The sequence below is a fragment of the Neophocaena asiaeorientalis genome, unplaced genomic scaffold (genome assembly GCF_003031525.2).
Source record: "Neophocaena asiaeorientalis asiaeorientalis breed wild unplaced genomic scaffold, Neophocaena_asiaeorientalis_V1.1 scaffold76, whole genome shotgun sequence".
NCBI classification, from domain to species: Eukaryota; Metazoa; Chordata; class Mammalia; order Artiodactyla; family Phocoenidae; genus Neophocaena; species Neophocaena asiaeorientalis.
The window spans coordinates 2,106,386-2,133,088 of NW_020173668.1; the positions used below are offsets into that span (position 1 = coordinate 2,106,386).

The window sequence follows — 26,703 nt, forward strand, 5'->3', positions numbered from 1 at the left end:
GGACCCTGTTCTGTTTCATCTCATGCCATTGGTAAATGGCCACCCAGTAGGTGCAGAATACAAGTTTGCTGGATAAGCAAAACCAACCTGAGGCCAAGAAAGACTGGTGTCCCCATGGGAACTGTCAACCCCTTGGCTGGAGACAGAAGCCCCTGCCTCTCCTCGCGGCGGGGCTTTGCTCACGAGGAGAGGATGAGAAAGAGACTGAGCCAGTGAATAGGAATGAGAGAGGAGACATGGGGGGGGGGGTGTTTCAAAGGAGGGAACGAGAGAAAGAAGGATGAGAGAGCAGACAGATCGGCAATGGAAAGACAGACGGAGGAGGGAGAGGAAGGGAAACAAGGGCCCAGGGAGCCGGTGCCAGGGAGGCCAACAGTGCCAGCAGCTCTTCTCACCAAAGCCCAGTGCTGGTGCTTGGAGAGAGCGTCCTTCATCTGCCCTACCTCTCCAGCCACATCCTCCCAGTTCCCCCAGCCTTCTCCAGGGCAGTCCCTCCACCTGGAGCGCCTCCACCCCGGCCCACCCTTGTGCACCAGCCTCATCCCTGCTCGTCCTGGGTGGCTCTGTGTGAAGCTTGCATCCTCAGAGGAGGTCCCTGCTTAGGGCACCCCATGCTGCCTCTTGGCATGCGTCTCAATTCTAACTCGCCCTTTTTCAGCTTTTGGCGTTGCTTGGTGTCAGCCTCCTTCACTGGACTGTAAGTTCCCTGAAGTAGGTGCCAAGTCTGGCGCATAGTAGGGGCCCGCTCACAGTTGCTGACTGAATGAGTTCATGTAGTGAGCCCCCAGTAACTGCCGGGTGCTGCACGGGGTCTCATATTATCTCATTTAACCACCTACATCATCCCATGTGAGAGGTTTTACATCTTGTTTTACAGAAGGAAAGCCCAAGACATGGAGAGGTGAGCGCCTTACCCAGGCCACGCAGCTAACAGGTGGCAGGGTTGGGATCTGAGCCCCCATCCCCTCTCCACCACGCCACCTCCAAAGACCGTGGAAGACATGTTTCCCGTGGGAACAGTGCTTCTTCCAAACATATTGTTTTTCTCCATTTTCATGCATTTTATTAAACATTTCCAAATGAGGAAACATGGAAATATTTTTTAATAAGAAGAGAGAAAACATTGCAAATAGTGAAACTGACTCAGAAAGGTTTGCCAGATGAACCATCTGGTTTATAATTTAATAACCATGCAGAGAGGTTGACAGCACTCCTCTTTGTGAAGAAAACAGACCGTGGAAGGAGTGGCAGCTGGCCTCCCTCAAATGCTGTATCCATTTGTGAAGTGGGGAAGTCGAACAAAACTTCTTAGCCTAACAAAGGGAGGGAGAGACCCAAGAGAAGACAAGCACACCCCAAGAAAAGCTGAGCCGGCATTCTTGTTCAGATTTCCCTGTAGAGAGGTTGCATCCAGATGTGTGACACCAGCCAGATGTCCTGACTCGCCCACATTTGGCAAAAGTCTCCAAGGAAAACTGCCAGAGGAGGCATGCATGCCACCGCCTCTGAGAGAAAAAGGCACACCCACCGTAGTCACAGAAAGGGGATGAGCTGCTTCTGTCTGGTTGTTTGTTGGACTTGTCTCTTTTGGTGGCGGTGGTCTTCTTGCCTTTTAAAAATAACCAGAGGCTTTGCACCCATGCTGTTAGTTCTTGGGGCTGGGAACAGGAGACTAGATTTAGGTTTGCCTTGGAAAGATTCAGCGCTGTTGCCTTGAATTACCTGGTGGAGGGAAACGTCCTTATTTTCCTAAATTCAAAGCCAACTTGTAAAAAAATAGAACACTGGCTATAGGAATGAGGCAGATGACGGAGTGACTTCATGGATGCGTGTGTCGTCAGACATGTGGTCCAGTAGGCTGGTGGTTAGCCCTGGGCCTCCAGGGCCATTTATTTTATATTTTAAGATGTTTATGAGGGAGACTGTTTTTAAGAAGAGAGAATTTTTTTTTTTTTTGGTCTTTATGTGAATTCACTTGTAGCTGAATTCACGGGGTAGCTCTAAAGTCACGGTAATAAGACACTTATTCCTCAGCTAACTTTGAATTTCAGTGGTACTCTTTCATATACCTCAAGCATTTCTCAAGTCCTCCTAAACTAAGGCTCATAATATGCTTAAGAAATGGTGATTTTCTCCCCAACGCTGGAATCACATGCCCCTGCGTGATGAGAGCCCTTGATAATTAGGAGTTGATTATATTGGCAACCAAGACAAAAGTAGAGGTAGGGATGGGAGTAAAACCCAGGACTCCATGAAAATGTCTTCCCTTAAGAAGAGCTTCTCAGGCCCCCTGATCCCAGCTGGTACTCACGCGCCAGTCACACACAGTGCCCTGGCCATTGTCCTACTGGCAGGGACCAAGCAGGAGCTCCACGTTGCTAGGACAGGCTGGCGTCTGCCCAGGCCCACAGACGCTGCCACCACGCCCCACCCTGGGTCCTGCTCACTGCAGCCATTTCTAGAATCAGAAAAAAGACGGGTTTCTGGCCAGTTTTTTCACTCATTTGCTCTGAGAAGTTAGGGAAGCCAGTTAGTCTCTTGAGCTTCTCATTGTTTAATTATAAAATTGGGAAAACAGCCCCTGTCCCTCTGACCTTGTCCTGCTGGCTTGTGATAAAGACAAAATGGGATCATCCATTCATACATTCAACAAGTATTTCGCTCATCACCACAGCCTTGTGAGATGGTCAGGGCAGACATTATTATACCCTGATTTGGTAAAGAGGAAACAGATCCTGAGACAGTAATTTGTTCAAGGTCACAAAGCCATTAGGGCATGAAAGGCAGTCCTTCAGCTCCAGATCCTGCATCTTTTCTGCTATGACAAGGCCAGGCTTATACACACTAGATTGTAACAGCACAACGATAACCAACATTTTTTAGTGTGTCTGTGTGCCAGGCACTGTTCTAATGGTTTAGAAACATTAGCTCATTTAACCCTAAACGTAACTCTGTGTGAGCTGGTACAAGTATTATCTCCTTTTACAGATAGGAAAACTGAGGACAAGGTCATGTAGATACTAAGGAGCAAAACCCAGATTCAAATATAGGTAGTCCACCATGACACCTAACCATGGTCCACACCGGTGGTCTCCTACCAGAGACAGTGTGTAGGCATCAAATGGAGAGTGCAGAAGCTGAGTGGTGTGGGGTTAGAGACAGAGAGCCCACATTGGCTGGGTGGGTCAGGGTGGGCTTTGAGCTGCTTCTTGAAGGGTCATTTAGAAGGGAACAGCGAGGACAGTGGCAGGCATGAGAGAAGCAAGAAAGGTGTGAAGCAAGCTTGGAGCACAGCAACACTGAAGAGGAGGCCAGAAGAAGAAGCCAAGAAGGATGGTCAGGGCAGGAGGAAGGCAGGAGAGCAAGCCACTGAAGATGCCAAGAGGACTGTTCTGAGGAGGGAGGCACCAATGGGATCCAAGGCCACCAAGGGGTCGAGTCAGGTACATGTTGGGTTTTTCACTGGAGAACTGAGCAAGCAGGGGTTCCACAGCTCAGTGGGGGCTGGGATCTGACTGTGTGAAGCTGGGGAATGACTGGAAGGTGAAGACAAAGAATCCACTTGGCTTGATTCCTGGAAAATTCCCGACAAACAAACCAGACCCAGGACAAATGGCTAGAGCCATTAAATCACTACGATCCATATGAAAAGAGCTCGGTCACCGCTACTGTCAAGAAGCTGAGTCCTTGTGAATGGTGAGAACCAACTCCAAGCCCAAGGAATTTGGCAGCCACTTTGACCAAAGTTTATCTGCCAGAGAGAACAGCTGAAGTCACCTTAACGTGAGTCACTGAATTACTAAAGCAAGCATCGCTTTCACAAAGGGACAGGAAAAGCAACAAGTAGGCCATATTCATTCCACAAATATTTACTGAGCACCTTTCATGCCTTAGGCTCTGAGAAGGTACCCAGAAAAGGTTACAAAGAGGAGTATAATGTAACTCCAGGGTTGGAAAAATAGGCCAATGGAACAGAATAGAGAACCCAGAAATAGCTTAACTTTCATATATAATCTATATGACAGAGGTAGCATTCTCAGTGGGAGAAAGGATGAACTACTCGTTAAGTGGACCTGGGATAATTGGTTATCCATATGAAAAAAGATGAAGTTGTATCCCTACCTCACACCACACACAAAATCAATTCCAGGTGAATTGAAGACTTAAATGTGAAAGGCCACATTTAGAAACATTTAAAAGAAAGTCTTATAACCGCAGATAGGAAAGGATTTCTTTAAAAAACGATACAAGTTGCTAATTATAAATGAAAAGGATGATAAGTTCAGCTATAGTAAAATTTAAAATTTTCGTTCATCAAAAGTACTATAAAGCAAACAAAAAGACCTGGCACAAACTGGGAGAAGATATTTGCAATACATAAACTGACAAAGTTCTTATCTAGAATTATATAAAGAACTCTTATAATGAATTAGAAAAAAGGAAAAACAAACCAATAGAAAAATGAGCAAAAGTCATGAATGGTACCTCACAGAAGAGGAGACACAAATGACCAATAAACATATAAAAGGATACACAGCTTTTATCAGGAAAATGTAAAGTAAAAGCATGATGAGATACCAGTTTGCCCACTGGTTTGGCAAAAATTAAAGTCAGATGATGATGTGTTGATAAAGACATAGAGCAACAGGAACACGTATTCACTGCTGGTAGAAACCTAATGGTACTGCCGTTTTGGAAAATAACTTGACATTTTCAAAGGAAATTAAATATGTACATGCCTTACAAACCAGTAAACCCACTCTTAGCTATGTGTCCTAAGACTCTAACACAACCAGGAACTATGATTAAGAATGTTTGTAAGGGGCTTCCCTGGTGGCGCAGTGGTTGAGAGTCCGCCTCCCGATGCAGGGGACACGGATTCATGCCCCGGTCCGGGAAGATCCCACATGCCGCAGAGCGGCTGGGCCCGTGAGCCATGGCCGCTGAGCCTGCGCATCCGGAGCCTGTGCTCCGCAATGGGAGAGGTCACAACAGTGAGAGGCCCACGTACCGGAAAAAAAAAAAAAAAAAAGAATGTTTGTAGTAGTATTGCTCATTAGAGGAAAAACCTAGAAACCACCCAAATGTCCATCAATAGGTGAATGAATAAATAACGGTATGTTCATATGATGAAGCACAGTACAGGAATTAGAATACACTATAGTCACATATATCAACGCATATGTCGAGTGGAAAAAAGCAATTCAGAGAAGAGTTCATTGTATTAGTTATCTACTGCTGTGTGACAAATTGCCCTGTAATTTAGCAGCTTAAAACAACAAACATCTGCTATCTCACAGTTGCTATGTGTCAGGAATTCAGGGACAGCTTAAATGGGTACCTCTGGCTCAAGAGGGCTCATGAAATTGTAGTTCAGGCCTGTGGTCTCACCTTAAGGCTTGACTTAAGGGGTTTCTGCTCCCAAGTTCACTCACCACTTGGGTGGCTTCTCCCAAGGGAGAGCAATTCAAAAGAGAACAAGGTAGAGATCTCCCAGACAGAAGCCACAGTCTTCCTATAACCCAACCTTAGAAGTGATAGCCATATTCTGCCATATTCTATTCCTTAGAAACAAGTTACTAGGTCCAGCCCACACTTAAAAGGAGGGGATTGCAAAAGTGTGTGAATACCCCAGGAGGAGGGAGAATACCAGGGGTCATTTTAGAGGCTGCCTATCACACTCTTATGGTATGATTTCATTTTTATAAAATTCAGAAATAGGCAAAACTAAATTATATATTGTTTAGGTAGGTATACATAGCTAGGTAGAAGCACTGTGAGGAGTTTGAGATTAACATATACACACTTCTATGTAAAAAATAGGTAACCAACAAGGACCTACTGTATAGCGCAGGGAAGTCTATTCAATATTTTGTAATAACCTGTAAGGGAAAAGAATCTGAAATATATATATATATATATATATATATATATATATATATATATAAAACTGAATCACTTTGCTGTAAACCTGAAACTAACACAACATTGTAAATCAACTATACTTCAATTAAATTAAAGAATTAAAAATTTTTTTAAAAGAGAAGCACTGTGAAGAAAAACAAGAACACAAACATGAAATTCAGGATGTTGAGGATCTCTGGGGGGACGTGGGAGGCTGAGAACAGAGAAAATGCACAAGTAGTTTCAACAGGACCGTGAGTTCAGGAGTGCTTACTTTTACGCTTTGTAACTTAATTTTATGTTATATATATTTGTGGTCTTTTTCTCTTTGGTTTAGTTTTGTGTTTGATATTATGGAAGTTATACCTGCATACATTTAGAGTCAATTGTTCTGTGGTATTTGCTGTCCTCCACCAGTTTTTCCCATTTATGCCTCCCCAGGGGTAGCGCCTTTACCTTCTTTTGCTAATTAATTTTAACCTTTTCCTCCATGTCTCTTCATAACACACTGTATTGCTGCTTTTCGGTGCTTTGGTTTCGGCATCATCTATCCCCTTCCCACAGCGGAAGATGAGGATTTAGTTCCTTTTCCTCCCCTCCAACTCTTCCTGTCCCCCCATCCTCCTTTCATCATTATATCACGTTTTTGGTTAGATCAGTAATCGGTGTTTACATTACTCAGCCGACACTAATTTGACTCTATTCAGAGCTGAGCCTTGTAGTAAAGGATGATAGCTTTTCCTTCCCTGCATAACTTTTTGTTTCTCCTGGTTAATTACCATGTTTGTTCATTTGCTTAGTTTGCTGTGTATTTATCACTAACTCAATTCTAGACTCTGACAGTTGTCTAAATTTCTTCTCAGGATGTTTAGGCACTGCAGGTTTTCTATCAATTTCATCTTCCTGGAGAAATACCTTCCAGAGCTGTCTGACCTGCTCCAGTCTGGACGGGTTGCCCTCCACGCCTGGTGCATGGCCGTCACCCAAGGACCTCCTGGTGCCATCACCCCGGGCCTCTCTCCTCTGTGGATCCCCGGTTTCCTCCATCTCAGGGCTTCCTCCTTCTGGGTTTACTCCTTTGCTCTGGTGACACGCACCCTCCTGTAGCTTCATGAGAAAGGGTGCAAAGGAGGCAAATCTTTGAGAGCCTTGGCTAGTTTGGAATTCTGATTTGGAGATAATTTTCCTTCAGAATTTTGAAGTCTTTATTCCATGGCCTTCTAGCTTCCAGTGTTGCTGTGAAAAAGTCCAGAGTCACTCTGACTGTTGATTCTTGTGTCTGACCTCTCTCTGTCTCCCTGGAAGCTCCATAGCATCTTCTCTTTTCCCCCTGGTGGTCTAAAATTTCACAATAATGTGCCTTGCTGTGAGTCTATTTCCATCCACTGGGCTGGGAACAGTGGGCCCTTAATCTAGAAACGTGTGTCCTTCCGCTCTGGGAAATTTTGTAATGATGTCTTTAATGATTACTTCTTTCCTTCTTTTCCTTTTTTCTCCTCTTCCTTCTTTTTTTCCAGTTCTCTCTTTCTGAGACTCTCGGTATTTGAATTGGTAGATTGATTCACTATTTTTCTCCTATTTTCATCTCTTTCACTGTCTTTTGGGAAACTTCCTCAATTTATTTTCCAGCCCTGTGGGAGGACTTTGTTGGTATAGCATGCCATTCTTGTCTCATGGGTCCAATATCTTGTTTTCTCTCTCTTAAGATGTTAACTACAGGATTTGTTTCAAGAGTTCTTCTCTGTTAATGGTTAGTATTTGATCCAGAGCCTTTTTTCTTTGTTTTTTTAATTGACTGATTTGGTCTGTGTCTTCAATATTTGAGACTTTCCTCAGAGGTCTGGGGATTCCTGGTTGTCTGCTTATTTTTAAAAGGAGGAAACTAAAACTGTTAGTTGCAGAGGGATGTGAAGAGAGAGCAAAAGTAACATGTGTGTTTCATCTACCATCTTTACCCAATTGTACAATCTTTCATATCTATCATTTATTTCATAATATTAAAAAGTGAAAAAACCATAGTCCACACACGCTAATGATAAATTAATAACTATAATAACCCTTAAAAAATACCTACAACCTTTTCCTCCTTAGCCTTTAAGGAAAAACATGGGACTCTTTTCTCCAAAAAATTCTCTATTGCAAAAAATATCATGAGATTAATATGTGAGTTTGTGACAAGTGTAAACCACTCTAAAATTGTGAATAGATTTGGAAACAATTTTTCCCTCCTCTCCACTCCCACGGTCCTGAATCACCAGCCCTGCTCTCTCACTTATCACTTCCTGCTTGGTGAGTTGCACGTGTATCTTATCTCCATGACGATGCTCCAAGCCACGGGAGAGCAGGGTGCATGTCCGACTCATCTCCAGATTTTCAATAGCCCCTGTCAGAGGGGAGATCATCAAAGTCTGACAAACGATGAATGAATAGCATCCTCAAGATCCGCTTCTCCTCTCCTCAGCACACATAGTTAGCACCAAGGGATTTTAAATGGTGAATGAAAAAGAAGCCCACAAGAACATAAAGAGAATTTAGAGAAAAGTGAAGCAGTAAATCAAACCTCAACTTTAAAAAGAGAGACACATTACTGGTTGCTTTTATTTAGTTCCGCTTTGAGTTCTGATCTCTTTACCTCGGAATCCACCCACATATGAATAGGATGGGCCATGGTCCTGAGGGCAGCCGAGCAGCTCAGGAACTCTAGTTTAAGCAAAGAAACGAGGACTTTAGAGACCCATGTGCACAGCAAAGCCAATAAGTCCACAGAAGATAGGCTGCGAATTAAGTCAAACCCCGTAGTTCAGCATTCAAGTCTCTGCATTGCTTCTCCTCGGGTACCTGCAAACTTTCTAGAGGTTCTCGCTGTCTGGGACCTGTCTTCTTTAATCAGTCTTACGTGTAGCTGCTAGAAGAATCATTCTCAGATACCAAGTGTCTCATGTCCCTTCTTTGTCCAAGAACTTACAGTAGGTTCCTTTCATCCCTTCATCAGATAGTTTTCCAGCCTAAATGCCAAGACATCTTTATCCTCATCACCCTTTATCTTCATCCTCCCACTTCATCTTCATTCCCCCCTCCATCTTCATCCCTCCCTCCATCTTCACCCCTCCCTCCATCATCATCCCTCCCTCCATCTTCATCCCTCCCTCCATCTTCATCCCTCCCTCCATCTTCACCCCTCCCTCCATCATCATCCCCCCTTCAATCTTCACCCCTCCCTCCATCTTCATCCTTCCCTCCATCTTCATCCCTCCCTCCATCATCATCCCCCCTTCAATCTTCACCCCTCCCTCCATCTTCATCCCTCCCTCCATCTTCTTCCCTCCCTGCTGGGACCCTCTGCCCACTGCACTTGTAGATCCCTGCCACTGTATTTGTCTATGGATTGTCTCTCAGACTGGTAACACATACCAATCTCAGCAGTAGTGGTAATTGCTGACACTTGGTGTGCAGTTACTCTGGGCCGAGCACTGTGCTAATATTGCTGGTGAATTATTTTCCTTACTCCTCTCATCAGCAGATAAAGAAACTGGGTCACAGAGAGGTTAAGTCATTTGCCCACAGCTGTGGAGCTACTTAAGGTGGAGCTGGGGCTTGAAGCCAGGGAAACTGAGCCCGAGACCACAGGCTCGCCTCCTCTCTGCTCACTGCCTCAACCTCACTGTCATCAGACCTGACCTAAGACCCCTTCCAGGAGATGACGACCCTGGCTGTACTCTACACATGTGTTTGCTTGTTGCTGGCTTGTGGCATGGAGCCATCTCTAAGTCTTGCCCTGTCTGTGTCCCCGCACTCAACCTGTCACTGAGTCTCGCTGCTTCACAGACTCCAAAGTCCATCCCTCCAGGGAAGGAATCCCCACCACTAACCTCAGCACAGGCCCTCAGAGCCATGGTCACCACCATTCTTCCTGGCCAAAGAGCAGCAGGCTGTGAGTGGAGGGGACCACATCAGCCCAAGGGCCTTGCAGAGACCCAGGGCTGTGGGGAATGGGATGGGGAGCGTGGCTGCCCATCCAAGGCCATGTCAGACCTGGGATGGGGCTGGCGTCCCGGGACAGAGCAGGGCACACTCCCTCTTGGGGATCAGACCTGGGCACCAACAGCCTATGCTACTCCAGCGTGACCAGATGAGCAGACACAGCACAGCCCTGGGGACATGAGGCCAACTAGAAGGAGCAGGCGGCCAGGATGCCATCTGGGTAGCCACAGAGTATCACTGGGGAGCAAGCAAAGCAGGTAGGGGAGGGCAGGTAAGACAACTTAACCAGCAGAGCTTTGGGGAGGGATGTCTGCTTTTCAGATGTCACCCCTAGAGTTCTGGGCATGCACGCCCTTGTGCAGACAGCTGTGAAAGGCTAAAGCCACCCTCCTCTAGTTGCTGGTAGAGGATTCAAGCTGGGGCTGGACGGCCCACCAACGATGTGCTTACCGGGATCTGCTCGGGCCAGGCTCAGGTGGGCCATGAAGGTTGCTGCCTGCACCTCCCTCCTGGCTTTGCGCATTTGCTTCCCACCTGGCTACCCCACCCCTGTGCTGCATCTTTTTAATCTGTCTACTTACCACCTACAGACCAGTCTTCCCAGTGGGCCATGTCATCTTGTCATTCATCTGCTCAAGAACCAAGAATCATTTCCAAGGCCTCTTAAGAACAGATCCAAACCCCTTATCCTGGAATTCAAGGCCTTCCAAAATCAGACCCTTGGTCTCCATAGCTACCTCATCACTTGCTGCTGGAGCCCAGGTGCCCTCCTGTTGCTAAAACTTCCATCTCCCTGATGCTGAAGGAATAGCGAAAAGGGCATGGGCTTTGCTTTGGTTACTTCCTGTGTGTTTTCAGGCAAGTCACCCAATGCCTCTGTGCTTCCAGTTGCTTACCTGCAAAAACACTTGACAGGATGTTGTGAGAATCTGAGCGTTTGTACACAGAGTGCTAGGTAGCCACAGGGTAGTTTGCATCGTGCGGCTCCTGCTAATACAGTGTGAGTCAATAAACGGGATCCGTCAGAGTGCCCTTGGTGTTCCCCACTTACGTGACCTCCATCTCCTTTCTGATGAGCAGACTTCTGCCTCCTTTTACGCTCATCTCCAGATGCACCTGTTTCTGCAGCCTTGCCAGCACACCTGACCTGGGGTGGGGGGCAAGGGTAAGAAAAGCAACATTTGTCAATTGCCCACTGGGCGCCAGACCCTGTTGGTGGGGGTGTGGGGCTCAGGGAGAGCACTGATGGTAGCAGCTAATACTTTCTGGGGGCCTCCTTGTACCAGACCCCATCCCAAGCACGTCATGTAAGCCTTGCTGGTAACTCAGTTCTGTAGATTAAGGTTCCTAAATGGCTTTCTGCTCTAGCCAACCAGGATGGTTTGATCTCCCTGGCCCCATCTCACCTTTCCCATCCAGTGGCCTCCAAGAGGCTGATGGGAAGAGTTTATCAAGGAGTGACATCCCTGTCATTCAGGCTCATCCTGTTAGAGAACATTCTGAGAAAGGACCCACCTTCATCTGCCCTGCCACCCCAGGTGCAGCCAGGCCCATCTGCTGCACTCAGGTTGGGCCCTGGCTTTTCATAAGAGCATTTCCTCTGCCTGGAACTCCCTTCCCCCAGCCGGCCGGGAAAACTCAAGCTCTGACTAATCCTCCTGCATTTGAGTCGAGGTCATTGCCCTTTCCCTCCCGTCCTCCAGGTGCCTCGTCCACTCACTTACTGATGCTTTCACAGATGTCTGCATCCTTGATGGACCCTTGCCCTGGGCTGAGAACCCTAAGGCAGGGGCTGTATCCTGTTCATCTTTCTATCTCAGTGCCTGGCACAGAGCCTGGCCCACAGCAGGCCTTGGTGTTTGGGGATGAAGGGAGGGAGGAAAAGGATGGGGTGGAATGGGTATCCGGCAGAGGGAATGGTGGTGATACATTTCCAGCTGCTTACTCCCAGGGCAGGACAGCCACGAGCCTCCATCCAGCTCAGAAGAGGAGGCCATGGCTCCATGGAGACTCCAGAGCCTCCCCCTGGAAACAGCTCCAAGAGAGCCCCGGCTACCGCAGCCTCCCTCCAGACACCTGGGAGGTGCCAGTCTTTGGGCTCCATCAGCCTTCTTAGGGGAAATTGCTAAATGCGTTTGGTGATTTTTTTTGACATTTTCCTTGTTCAGGAGCTTGTGATTTCAGATTAATCACATCCACATACATTTAGACTGTCAGCTTGGAAGGGAAAATCTAAATTTTGTTACTGCATGATTTCATCCAAAGGTATTTTACTGAAAGGACGTCTGTGATACGGTGCAAATCATGACGAAACATTTTACCGCTGGGACCAAGCTCGTGGTGGGGGGTTGGGGGGATGGACGGAGAACTGTAGGCAGGACCTGGGTGGGCAGAGCTGCGGCAGCTTCAGTCTCCTGAAGAGATCCGTGTGCCACCATCACTGCTGTCTCCATCTCAGCAAAATGTCACATTTCCTCCTTTGTCCAGGTTTGCCCAGAGCCTTTACTCCCGGGAATGGCAGTTCCACTAACTAACTCCTGTCTTCCCCCCCGGCAGGTACCATGACCAGCAGGACGTAACTAGTAACTTTCTGGGTGCCATGTGGCTCATCTCTATCACATTCCTTTCCATTGGTTATGGGGATATGGTGCCCCACACATACTGTGGGAAAGGTGTCTGTCTTCTCACGGGCATTATGGTGAGTACCTGCCTCGGCCAGTTACCCTTCCCCACCCAGCGAATGCTGCTAGGAGCAGCGCCTTTATGGTGGGTGCAGGGGGCCCTCCTCATCCGGGCATGGGGCCAGCTGCTAGTTAACAGGCCAGCGTGTATGTCCCTGCACGTAGAAAGACGGATGTGAAATCTGCGTGGCTTCTCACTGTTTCATTTCCTTGTCTAAGATAGGACCATGTCCCGGTTCCTGACAGCTAGTGGCCTCTTCCTAGCCCCCCAGAAATGGGCCGAGAGAAGCTGGCCGTGGGTCTTACCCTCTGCTCCCATCCACCAGCCCCGGTGAGCATCAGGGCTTGCAGTTCATTGTCCTCTTTCCTGTCGCCTGGGCCCCGCAGACCTTGGTACCACATCTGATAGAGTATAGCTAGAACTCACTGAGCCGGCCATGAGAGACCCGTGTCCTAGACTGGGTTGGCCACTGGTTCGGTCTTGGTTCGATGACATGGCCCTGGGCCAACTCTTGGCCTCTGCGTCCAAATGTTGAGGTGCCAGTTTCCGAGTGCCAGTTCCCTCCCAGAGTTGGCACCCGGCTAGCCTGTGACTGCATCCCCATCTCTCCCCAGGTGTCCAGCAGCTGTGCTGCCTCCTTTCAAGGTGTATATTCCTCCCGCCCATCACCCTGCCATCCCCCACCCCTGCACACACTCGTGCCCATCACATGGCCACACAGTATGGAGTTTGGGAGAGATGTGGGTAGGGAGTTGGACCCCAGAGTCTGAGTCCCTGTTGCTCGCTGCAGCGCTGGACCCCTCCTGCTCACCAGCCCCACAGCCGCAGGCCTCTGACCCCATGACCTCACTGTGGACTCCAGGCAGGGCACTTAGCCTGCTGGACCTCAGCATGCTCGAGTACGAAGTGCGGATGGGAGGCCTGCTCTGCCCTCCGCCCTGGCTGGTGATGGGGATAAACTGCAATGCTTTATGTTAACGCACTCCGTCAGCAACAAGGAGCTGCGCCGCCTTCAGTGCTGGCGAGCCCTCGGCGTCCCTGCCGCCGCTACTCCTTCACTGGCCGGGGGTGAGGGCTCGTCTCCTTGCTGTGCTTTCTGGCCAGGACAGGCAGCCCTGCTCTTTGACCTCCTTCCCAGAACCCCAGTGTCCAGAATAAACACACCGGGTCCTCCTTTCAGAAGAGGAAGCCGAGGGTCAGAGAAGGAGCGGGCAGCTAAGCCTGGGTGTCGTGGGGGTGAGGGTGGACAGGAGGCCTGTAACTTGGTCCTAGGTCGCCGCGGCTGGTTATGGCAGCCCTCCCCAGGGAGCCCTCTCTGCACCCCCCATCATCAAAATCCTTCCAGGGCTCCCTCAGATTTCAGTCACCACCCCCACTTCTCCAGGAGGACACAAAAGACCCTCCTGAAAGGGAAGTGACTCCTTTCTGCAGTGGGAAGGGGGTTAAGCCCTCACCAGCCTGGTGGCCTCCTGGGACTGATCTCGGTGACAAGGCAGCTCAGAGCAGCAGAGGCCATAGGGTCAGAGGCCTGGGGCCGTGGGGCTGGTGAGCAGGAGGGGTCCAGCGCTGCCATGTCACGACTGGACACCGTCCTCTCCCCTTTCGACTGAAATCCAGAGCCGGTGCATATTAGCAGGTCCTGGGCCGCAGTTAATGAGAAGAGGCTTAGCGCCGGGGTTGGGATAAATCACGGGTAAGTGTAAGGCCTCAGAACAAATACCTTCCATCGGTTAGTAGGAGTCTATCTGGCACAGCTCCAGCTGTCACCAGGAAACCAAGGAATGATTCTTCCTTCCAGAAGGGAATGAAATGCCACCCGAAGGCCAAAGCTTTCCTGTCTCAGAGCCGCTCGTGGGGCGCAAGTTTTGTGCCTCAGCACCAGCTCTCAGCCAGGCCCGCACGGAGCCGGGCTGCCAATAGGTGGATGGCCCTGTGTGGAGCCTCCGTTATTTTTAAATGCCAGCCATTCGCCCTCTCAGCACGGAGCTGTGCCCCATCCAAGAAGCGGCCCCATAGCCACCATTTCCCTGGTTCCCTCACTCCTGCATCTCCGGGCTTCTGCTCTGGCACGGCTGGGGGGTGGTGGTGGGCAGGACCCCTGGGCCCCTCCCTGCCTTCTCCTGGGGTGTGGTCTTCAGCACCGCTGGGGCTGTAGCAGCTCCTTGGAAAGGAGTGTTTGTTTCTTGTGGAGAGAGGTGTGATCAAAGTGGAAAGAACAAACAAGTGAGGAGGAACCGACACCCACCCCCCATATTAAAAATACAGCACATGCCTTTTATCTTCTCCTTTTGCACAAACCCTGCTGCGTAAATAGACACCTATCTATGACAGGGACAGGGAGCTCCCCTCCTCTCATTGTCAGTGTGTTTACCCAAATTAAAATCAGCTGCCTCCCTCTGGGGTCTGACAGTGAGGAACCCTGGTGGCATTTTTACTAACAAATGTGACTTTTCCAGCTGAGTCACTCCTTTCCAGGGTTTCGCATGGCTGAGAATCCCTTCCTCCCCTCTCCCAGCCTCCCGACACTTTGTACATCTCCTGATTATTATTGCAAGTGCCTTTACTAAAGGTAGGGCTTCCTGTTTGGTTACCATGGACACCATGCAGGCCAAGGCAAGGCCTGCTTGGGAAGGGAAAGGAAGAATTTGTGTGTGCGGGCTGTAAATAGTCTTAATCATTGTTTTCTCTTGGCAATCCCAGTAATGGTGTAATTATCAACCATTAAGCAGGGTATATAATTGTCTGAACAACTTGACGTTGTTGGCACAGACCTGGTGTGTTTGAGAGATTTCACCCACAGAAGCAGGTACCTCAAAGTGTATCATCTTTCCATAAAGAATTTTATGATGACAGTTACAAGGTAGAGAGAAAGCTGGCAATATTTAGTATCCAGAATGGGCCTTTGAAGGCTTTTTGGTTCTGCAGGCATCTGGAAGACTTTTGGGGCCCCCAAGACTCCTTGGTAGGAATCCCATTTCAATACAGCCAGTTTCTGAAGCTGGACTCACTCTGTGGACCCTTCATGAGTTAGGGACAAATAGACAAAAGCTTCCAGGATATCTGAGGGGGGTCACTGAGCTTTTCCCCGAGGCTTCATGAGAGAGGCTTCTTTGAACTGCAAAAGGAAAGGGATGATGAAGTAAAAGGTAGCATGAATTGAGTCATTTGGGGAGGAGGGAAAAAGAGGGCTCAGTAAGACATCTGCTTAATGTCAGTTTTAGAGGATGAGCTTCTCCCTGAAACACCTTGGTTTCAAACCAATTGATGTTATTTTAGTTGTTACATGGTATCTGTTGCAGAAACAGAATCCAACTGTAAATCCTCCAGGCTTCCCTCCTCCATTTGTCACTTTCATTTATGTTTTATTTTATTTTATTTTTTGCTTCTTTAGTTAAGTACACCTCATACTTTTCCCCTTGGGATACTTGTTTTTTGAGACTCTTAAGGTTTTCCAGCTGGAAAATGTCTCTTGGAAACAAGGAGTAGGAGGACCAGAGTGGAGGAGACTGGGTCTCTGATTTGGGTCCAGATCTATGGATGAGTTAGGCATGCTGACTGCAGGCCAGCTGCTCCTCTCTCTGTTCACTCCTGTACTCTGCTCACCACGTACCTTGGCAAGTACGACCTCATTAGAGGTGAACCCTCTCCCCTCCCACAGCCCTCCCATGGAAATAGTGTTGGACAGAGAAGACCCAGGGAATTCAGCTGGTGTCAAGGATTCAGGACTTGGCACCTCTGAAGGCAAAAGTCTGAGTCATGGATTTGCTCCATAGTCTGACCCCATGGAAGTCATCCCAGCAGCTGCTTACCCTCTTCTGTCCCACTCCGATCTCTCCTCACATGGCCCCCCTGCCCACCAACCATTTTTGAGATTCCACACGAGGACAGCTAGGACAGCAGGAGCTCTCACACACCCAGATCAGCCAAGCCCTTGGCAATTTGTCTCTTAAAACCAACCCGCATCCCTGCCATATCACATAAGCATTCCCAAACTGCTAACAGGGCCCTGTCAGGCTGATAAACTCATCTAAGTAAAAAGACCCAAAAGGAACACAGGTGATCATTATACCACATGAAAGGTGAATACAGCAGGAGGGAGGGGGAATCCCGTAGTGCTTCCTTTATTTCCTCTAAAGAGCCGAAGTTGACCATTAACTTCTGACTCAAGTCTTAGGCTCCTTGTCCTTCCTGCCTTCCACTCAATTCCCATCAGCCCATCCTTTTTTCCTATCCGTCTGCTTCTTCCTTTCCACTTCCCCTGTCTGTCCCATGCTGTTGAGGAGGCAGCACAACTTGTTCCCTGTCTCAGTCTCTGCTCCAGCTCTATATCTCTCTGCATCTCCCCTCTCCCCTTCCCTTCCCTTCCCTCCCCTCCCCTCCCCCACTCCTCTCTCTCTCTCTCTCTCTCTCTCTCTCTCTCTCTCACACACACACACACACACACACACACACACACACACACACACACACTCTGGAGAGGATCAGTTTGTATTTCAGCACCCTGAATACCACTTTCTGAAGGTTGCTGATGTCTGACCCCATCTTTACAAGGTTGCCTCTTAATGGGAATGACCAGATTAGGCTTCATTATTGGCTACTTCCCTAATTCAGCCAGATGATGGATTTTCTAAAAGAAAAGTTGAAAGTATCCACTGCTATCTATTCAAGTTAGAATTAGGGGCTAAGAACCAAGCATCCTTCAGAGAAATATCCACAGGAGAGCCTTGACATCTTTAAGTTGAAAGAAACTGGGAAATGTCATCTAGCCCAGCCTCCTGCCTCCATGCAGAAATGAATCTTAATCATATAAGATAGATGGTTCCTTAGTTAGAACACTCTAGCTTCTCATTAGAACCCTTCTGCATTCAGCAGCCTAGGTTGTGAGCCATAGCAAGAACCATGGAGCAATCCATCTAGACCCTGGAACTTCGGGATTGTGGATGGTTGATTGTTTTAATGAAACCTCCAAAGTGGCGTGGTGAGCAGGGAGACTCCTTCAGGCTAATTCTGCCCCCAGCTTTCAGGAGTGATTTAAGCAGAGTTTCCCTGGACTCAGGGAAATGAGGAAGCCTGGAGCCTGGGAAGAACCCTCTCCATCTGATGTTCCATTTTTAACACAGCGATATATCCCTTTTTTGGGCGTTCAGCCCAAAGTTCTTTTGTAGCTCCATACAAAAGAGAGGGATTATATACTCGGTCTGCTTGAGGGGAAATGGAGCACACATCTTCCCTCTAGAACAGCTTCTTTTTAAGCTATTTTTTGCTTTTAGAGGCCTGGCTCAATTGATGGCACCTGCAGACCAGGCTGTCCAACGGCCCATACATATCCTTTGAAAACTGGGCACAGAGTCTCCTGCAAGTCACAGATGCCAAGAAAACAGGGCCATCCCTGAACAAGAAAGGAAAATGAGGTCAGAAAAGGAAAGTTCACACAGGCTCCTTTCTTTTCAGTTTGTTGTGCTAGAAATGGGTGGCTGACCAAGTGTACCTAGAAACATGACATTGTTTTCATGGGAACCCTTGTAAAAACCTAGGGGAAAGCGTTGCCAACTTCACCCGTGCCAAAACCTTGCACCGACCAACCTTTGGCAACCTGTGGCAAAGGAAAGAGATTATGAAGGAGAGAGTAGGGGATTGATCTACCATGTGCATTCCGCCCAACTCTGGTACGGATTATAGTACCTTTGAAAACAGTCTTTAAGGTTTCCTATGCATTCCGTTAAACTGGGTGAGCCCCAGATGTTATTGGTGGATTCCTTCAATCCTAGGACCTCAATTGCTAAACTGAGCTCTGTGGCAACTATAATTCCTGTTTGGCGTCTAGAGGATCAGACTGCTGACTTTTCTGAGCTTACTGTCGCTTTCCATGAGTGGAGGTCAGGATGGTGCAGGGCCGCACGTGCAGAAAGAGGGTGATGGTCACCGAGGGGCGTGTGCTCTCTTCCAAGAACCAGGCAAGGGCGGGGCTGTCGTCTGCTGCCTGCAGGAGAAGCAGGGCAGGGGCAGTTCTGTCTCGATTCCCACCCCACCCCCCACCAGGTCAAGATGCACAGCAAAGAGGACTTCAAAGTCCTTTGGAAGAATGTTGGGATGAGCCCATTTCTGCTCATTTCTCAGACAGTCAAGCATGCACCCAGAGGATTAGGAGAGAGAAAGTGAGTCCTGAGGAAGCGGCCTCTTTTACTCACTCTCCCTGGGCTTCCCTGGAGTGGACCTTCCAGGGCAGAATAAGAATTCTGCTCTGGAGAATACCGAGCGCCTTCTGCGGGTTCCCTTAAAATCCTGATTTGAGGCAGGTGTGTTGTTATCGTCTTTGAAATCTCTGAAAGATGGTGAATTCATGAGCCTCCTGGTGAAAGCAAGAAAGAGCTGAATTTCTTGTGCTGAGTCACAGGCTAGACCTCCAGTGAAAAGACCCAGCTGGGAGCAAGCTCAGTCACTGGGTGCACAGACTCATGCCAACCAGTGTAGCCCTGAGAAGCAGTCTTGGCGGGGTGATGCTTTGCCTCTTCGTTAGATTATTTTCAGGAAAACTCTCCACCACCAACAGGTGATCCATCCATACTGCGCGGCTTTCTTTCCTCCTGGCCCCCTGCTCTGGAGCTGGCAGTGGGGCTGGGTTATGCATGAGGGAGGGGGAGCGTGTGTGGATTTTCTGTCTTCCCTGCACACCCTGGCAGGTGACCAAGTGATTGTTCGGTGTTTTAAATTCCCCTGAGCCTCAGCCCCATCCAGTATCCTGCTCCATGAAGAAGTGGCCAGCTTTATGAAGGCTCAGTCTCCCAGAGGTCAGCTCTGCAGCTAAGCCAAGAGCACCGCAGACCCCTTCATGGGTGCGGGAATCAGGGCCCTGATGGGTTTTGTGGCTTGGCCTTGTCCAGCCAGAATTCAAGTCCCCACTCCACTCCTGGAGACCCCATCGTGGGCCCGGGGCATGTGGAGTCTTCCGCCTGAGCCCTGCCTCTTAATGATGTGCTCTCTCCTCTGGTCCTTTTGCTGTCCCCTCACAGGGTGCGGGCTGTACTGCCCTGGTGGTGGCCGTGGTGGCCCGAAAGCTGGAACTCACCAAAGCAGAGAAGCACGTTCACAACTTCATGATGGACACTCAGCTCACCAAACGGGTAAAACGCCACTGTCCACGTCTTAACGGGGGACTTAAGACCAGCATGGGAGCCAGTCAGAAAGTAGCCACAGTGGGTTAGGGCCACACCTTTCAGTGGAGGGTTGAGGGAGCCCCAGACACATGCGAACAGCCAGTGCAAAATGGGCACAATGTCCCAATGCTGAAGGCTCCTGTCTTCTCTTAAATCACTGTGCATGGTTCAGGTAACCAAATAATTTTCCTGATAATTAAATCTATAGCATACAATGATGTAACCCGGCCCCCTTGCCTAATGGTACAGAGTAAATCACCCAGCATGAGGTGTTTTTGCTTATGCTTAAATGTTTTCATGATTCTTCTTAGGAAGGGCAGTAGAAAGTCTTAAAAACGACATTGGGAATGTATCTAAATCCAACCCTTTAAAAAAAATCATGACAATCACTCCTAAATAACATTCATCAAAATGTCATCACCCAATTTCCCCCCTTTTGGGTTTTCCAAATAATGTTTCTCCCTTGTAACGTCATTGAAGTGGGTAAGGAGGGCGAAAAACTGAATATAAGCGGGAATGGGGAGATCATTTAGCTGCTAAAAGTCTGACACCCCACTGAATTGTCAGAGGAGAAAAGGCCCATTTAGAAGAGACAGAAACGAGCCTTCCAGGATAACAGCAGGCCAAATGAGCATGGCAGAAGCTGTTTATTTAATGACAGCTTTTATGGAAAATTCTTTAGAGCTGCAGGCTGAACGAAGGTCAGTAGTATGATTTCCTGCAAAACTCTCCTCTTTCCTAAATGAGAGCAAAGCAAGACCCTGTGCTGGGGTCTTGGCCGCTCTAACAAGTTTCTCATTTAGGATTAAAGTGGGTTAGGAGACCCACGAGCAACGAGATTTTGATTGGGGTTTTTGAAAGCTGGAGAAAATATTCAGTGATGGATGTTGCAGCACAGTAAAAATGTGTTCTAAATAGAGACAAAGGCAGGAAGGGAGAACAAAAAGAGAGGGAGAGTGACAAAGGGTGAGTGTGCTCACTCAGAGGGAGGCGTGGGGGAATGGGAAGTTGCCAAGGCCTCTCCAGTTTCTCAGCAGAATTATTTATGGTGTTTGATTGTTTGGTCTTTGATTACATGTACTGGATTCTTTAAAGAGCCTCCACAGATGTTAAAAAGAAGGGGTACAGGCAAATAGTCTAATGTCGCTGCCGTACAGATGGTTGTGTATGGTACATCCTGGCGCTGAGGTGTCCGTGGTACAAGCGAAAACGTGATTTGTATCATCAAGATGGCAGGATTGAGGGCCATACCCGTGGGTAGGCCAGCCGGGCTCCACCCAGAGCCCTGTAACCTAGCTGCTTTCCTTCAACCCCCTAGTAAGCGTGCAGAAGTCATGCTAAGTATTGAGCAAATTACCAAAGTTGCCTCTATTCTCCTGGAACAATTCGGTGCAGGAGTCAGGGGCGAGGGAGTCTAGCCTCCAGAACCTTCTCAGGAGCTGTTTCTTAGAGCAGAGACGTTAACAGCCCCTCTGTTTATTCTGTTTGCTTTTTGAAACCAAGGATATACTGTGTATATCATGTTATTCCTTTGTCCTCTCCATTTTTCACTCTGTGAATCAGACATTAGAGGAAAATAAAGCCGAGGAAAGCCAACTCCCTCACGTGACAGGAAAATAAACAATTTTTCTGCAATATAATTGTACAAGGAGATGACATTGTGGTTGCTAATTTCAAGCTTTCAAGAATAATTCTCTAAAATCCTGCTCAAGTCCGCTTACTTTTTGAAAAGTGGGACTGAAAATCAAATCAACAAATATTTGTTGCCCATCTATGAGTACAAGGCATCTTTCTATCGAGTAACATCTCACTTTTCTGAGAACACTTAAATCTGTTGAAATGTCCCTTTAATATCTAATATCTTTTCCCAAAGAAACAAACAACACGAAAGGAGTGGCTCTTACAGAGAGAGGATTCTCAAAGCTGGCAAGACTCTTTTACCTAACCTTGATTGAAAGGAAACTGGCTGTGAGCTTGGCCTGCTCTGGCTTCAGCTCCCCTTGACCTGGTCTCGGAGAAGCCCACCTTTCTTCCCCTGGCAACGCCTCATCCAACCTCTGTCCTCTCCAAGCGGCCCACTGTGTCCAGCAGGAGTGGCTCATGGGTCAAACAGAACTCACAGTGAATTCTCAGTGAATTCACAGAGAAAGATCCGATCTTTGGAGGAGCTGATTGGGACATAATTGCAAACCTCTCAAGAGAGGACAATTAATAGATTTAACAGAGAAAAGCCATCTCTTACAATACATGCAATCTTAATTCTTCAAAGCTCTAAGCAAAAAAAACAAAAAAAAGGAATTGTAACCTATTAATCATAAAAATACTTAGATTGTTCTAGTCTTTATTTACTCTGCCTGTCTTGCTGTAAAGGCTTCAGCCCAGACTTTACCACTAGAGTCACACTGTTTTTATTCATTTATTTGCCAGGGAGGTGGGGGCAGGTGTGGCGGTGGTCTGATGGCACAGGGTCGGAACTCAGTTTCTGGTTTTCCTGATTCCCGTGGCTTTTCTTCTCTCATTTGTATAACTTGTCAACCCTGGTGGCAACGTCATTTCTGTATTTAATGCAATCAGATCTTCCCACACTGACTTTGCAGTATTACTGCCATTGTTAATCTAGAATTATAATTTATTGCTAACCTCTGGGCTACTAGGTAATATATATGTAAATGACACACAGAGAGACTATAAAAAAGATACTAGATCCCCACCTTTTCTCCCACTCAATGCTACACATCCCCCTGTCGCTGTTTTAGGTAACGAAACACATCCATCACAGCTGGATGGCACTCCCTGTGTTCTGGGGACACCAAGATGAGTAAGAGATGGTACCTGCCCTCATACTTACTGCCTGTCCTCAAAGAGCACCTCCCCTTTCTAAAGAGCAAGGTAGCTGCCCATGGACACACTTGACTTCAGAGGCACCGCGGACAGGAGATGTTCTGTTTGCCATGCCTCCTCTCCACATCAAACCTGCAGACACCTCTGCGGTGTGTGCCACTGGCTGAGGATTTTATCTCCTTATCCTTGCCACGATGGGTTCCTGCCTCAAATACTTCCTCCAAGTATAGTTTCCCCATGAAATCAATGAATAAGACCAAAACCAAACCCATATCTTCCCTACACTAGTGCCTTCTCCTGCCTTCCCTGTTAATGACATCACCGTTCTTCCAGTCTCCAGGCCTGAAAGCTTAGCAGCATCTCTGACTCCTCTCTGCCCTGGTCCCCACAGGGGTCCGAGCAGCTTTGGAGTCTGATTCCACCTGGCCACACCAGCCTCTCCAGGTCCTCTGCCCACTATACTCAAAGCCACCATCTCAGTCTTGTACCATCTCAGTTGCTTGCTACCTTCTCATCTCACCTGGTCCTCCCTTACCCAAGCCATCCTGTACTTTGCTTCCTTGTGACTCTCCTTAGACTCTGAGACTTAGCTTTGAACATATAACCAACCTGCTCAAAAACCTTTAATAACCCCCCAGAACCTACTGATCCACTGATAAAGAAGACTTTTCTTTATTTTTTTAAACAGGGGATAATTTTTAAATTTTTTATTTATTTATTTTTTGAATGCATTGGGTCTTCGTTGCTGAGCACAGGCTTTCTCTAGTTGCGGTGAGCGGGAGCTACTCTTTGTTGCGGTGTGTGGGCTTCTCATTGCAGTGGCTTCTCTTGTAGCGGGCTCTAGGTGCTCGGGCTTCAGCAGTTGTGACACATGGGCTCAGTAGTTGTGGCTTGCGGGCTCTAGAGCGCAGGCTCGGTAGTTGCGGCCCCCCGGGATTAGTTGCTCTGCGGCACGTGGGATCTTCCCGGGCCAGGGCTCGAACCTGTGTTCCCTGCATTGGCAGGCGGATTCTTAACCATTGCACCACCAGGGAAGTCCCGAAAACTTTTCTTTAATTATAAGCATGTGTCAAAGTTTTATCACAATCCTGCTGGGGGAAAAAAATGTGTTTTTTTTTTTTCCAGCAGCCTAATTCAAATGTTTACTCATAGTAGGGGCCTTTTATAGGAAAAGACAATGGTAGTCATTGTTGTACAGGGAACAGAAAGCCTGGCTAAAGGACACAGACTCCTGACTGACAACTGGTAGGGCCCATGAGTGGATTCCCAGAACAGGTCTTAGTCTTTTAAACATTTATCAGATAATCAATTGGGCAGTTATCAGGAATGCTAATTCTCCCCAGAAGGGGATTATAAATTATATCACCCACTAAAGTTCTGTCCCAGACAGACTGGGTACAGTTTTTCTTTAACAATAGTCATAGGAACATTGAGCTTTTGAGCTGGAAGCGTTCTTAGGGATGAGCCTCTCAGGCCCAGAGATGGGCAAGTGTGGGCCCCCAGCCATATGCAGTGAGCTGGGTCCCAGCCAGGGCTGCCATTTGTTCTCAGGCTGGCAGGCAGCTCTCCAGCCATAACCCAATGGGTTTCCCAGAACAGCCAGTTCCTTGGAACTCTGAATGGTGGTTAGGGTCCCAGGTCTGCTGGAAAGAAAAGCCAGTTTACCTCCAAACTAGCTGAGCGTCACATTAATAGCTTTATGGAATTAGCCATGGTTCATTACTGTGCTGCTGTGGGGAAAGACTACAAACTCCAACTTGGAACCACAGAAGTACATCCCTCCACGCTCCCTGTCCCAGTGTCCTGCCAGCCACAGGGGTGGAGCCCCCGTTTCTAAGTGTTGGGTGAGGGCTTCTGGGTAAGGCGGGCGGAGAAGCCTGAGAAGGGAGTGTGGAATAGGATGGGGGAGGAAGAAGAGAGGGTATGAGGGGGGAGATGAAAGAGATGGCAGCGGCAGGAAGCCAGCAGGAAGTGTGTGTGGGTGAGCGTGAGGGAAGTGAGGGGTTGGCAGATGGAGAAGAGGGGACCACCCACCCCCCCCCACCCCCGGTCATAATGGACACCTTCAGTCAGGTGTCTGAAGACGGCCCTGACCTGAGGGCTCTCAGATTGCGATTTTATCATCCCTTTAGATTTATTCATCTAAATTCAACCCCTGGAACTTCTTGAAGTTGTCTAAGTTACACCCACTTGCCAGGGCTGATCGGCCCTCCTCTCCAACTTCCCTCTCCCTGGGAGGGAGTCCTGGCAGCATGGAGGGCATGCTATTTCTTTCCCAGGGGCCCCAACAGTAGGGCTCCTGGAATTTCTCTCCCAGGGCTCCCTGTAGCTGTAGGGAGCACGGGGGCAGGTGAAGAAGGGTACCCCTCGTCTGCCACATGTTCCTCCTGCACCAGCCTCCACGAAGTCTGGAGAGGCAGATTACCCTGGCAGAGAGGCAGCCAGAGCAAGTCATTGACATGGATAATACAGCCAAGAGCTCAAGGAACAGACATATGTGTCCTGTTTTATGTTTTCTTTCACTGGAGGTGGGGGAAGAAGCTGACATTCGTTGGGGGAAGGAACATCAGTAAAACTACTGTGTACTGAGGTGCGGTGCAGCCAGGCTCTGTGCTAAGTGTTTCATTGAATCAACACCACAATCCCATTTCACAGATTGGGACCGTACTGTGCTGTAGTTTTCTCTGAATCACTTATTACCTGACACTATATTACACAGGGTGTGCTGTCCCCATAGGATTAGAATCTCCTTGAGGGCAGAAATATTATTGGTTGGTGCATCCCAGTATTCTTACTTCCTAAACAGTATCTGCCCCATTGTAAGGGCTCAGTAAATGTTTTGGGAAGGAATGAATATGAAAATTGAGTCCCAGAGAGGTTCCGCAACGGTCCAAGGCAGAGATGATCATTCATCCCCTTGTGAGGTTTTTCTGAGGGCTAGTGGAACAATGTAAACAGAAAGTGTTTAGCATGGAGCCTGGCACATAGTAAGCACTCCGTGAATGTTAGCTGTCAGTATTGTATGCAAGATCTTAGTTGGATGACTTTCTTGCCCGGGCTCATGAATCTTAGAGCCCTCCCCGAAGGACATAGGTCACGGAGCCAATTCTCTGGCCACCGTCAGAGTGAAATCATACAATTCTTGGGAGAGAATGAATGGGCCCAAAGAAAACAATTAGCTCGTATGCTTATGGGTTTGGGGGACGAAACAGCCAGTCCTCCGTGCACAAACGGCCCTCTTCTAACCGTCCCTGAGCCCGTCAGATCATGGCCAACCTGACCCAGTCCTTCCCAGTTCCCTGACCCACCCACTCCCACTCTCACCCTCAAGAGCATCTTTTGGCCCTGGTGCCCCGCCCACTAGGAGAGGTCAGTGGGTACCCAACTCCCCATCAGGGAGTGGTGCTTGGAAGCCCTATGGAAGCTCAGTGAATCCCAGGAGGAGCACACAGCCTCAACTGCCTCCCACCCCGGCGATGCTCAAAGCAATCAGCCAGGTGAATTGGAGGGAGAACCTGGTCACAACAGCGTCACTGTCGACGTGGGAAAGCACGAGGCAGTTAAAAGCCTGTTTCTTTTTCTCTTGCGTATATTGATCTGCTTAGCTTTGTGCCAGGTCGTTTGCTGGTAATTAATTCAGAGTCAGCACCAAGGCTTGCATTTAACATCGCTTTCCTGAATACGCAGGGGCCTCCCGTTCAAACCCATAAAGAGGCCGTGACTGCTTCGCTCAGCTACCCAGGCTGTGCTGTGATTTTAGTACCTTATATTTGGGCTAAAGTTAAGTGCAGGACCTGGACTCCCTGTTCTGTCATATTGCTAAGTGAGGGCCATGATGATTAAAAACAAATCTAATGTCCTTTCCAGTTCCTTGATCCTGGAAAACAGGAAATAATTTTGTTTGTGTAGAGATGACATCTAGTCAGTCAGGTCTTTCTTCAGACCACATGAAAACCGTATGCTCTTTTTGGACCTGGCTCTTGTTTTGACTTTGCCGTTCGCTAGCTGTGGGATTCTGGCCCTCACATTCTATCTCTGAAGCTGTCATTTCCTCATATTTTCAATGGGGGGTTGGGCCAGATGATGATAACTAACTAATATCTTTTTTTTTTTTTTTTTTTTTTTTTTTTTTTGGTTTTGG

At 48.2% G+C, this 26,703-nt stretch overlaps 1 protein-coding gene across 3 annotated transcripts in view; it reads left to right on the top strand.

The window, feature by feature from the left end:
- The window catches only part of KCNN3 (potassium calcium-activated channel subfamily N member 3), a 161,954-nt gene that overhangs the window by 125,462 nt on the left and 9,789 nt on the right, over positions 1-26,703 (top strand). For all 3 annotated transcript variants that reach the window (XM_024748206.1, XM_024748207.1, XM_024748208.1), the window contains 2 exons: positions 12,442-12,583; positions 19,578-19,688. In XM_024748206.1, the coding sequence (XP_024603974.1) occupies positions 12,442-12,583; positions 19,578-19,688 (253 nt within the window). The remainder of the gene's footprint in view (positions 1-12,441; positions 12,584-19,577; positions 19,689-26,703) is intronic.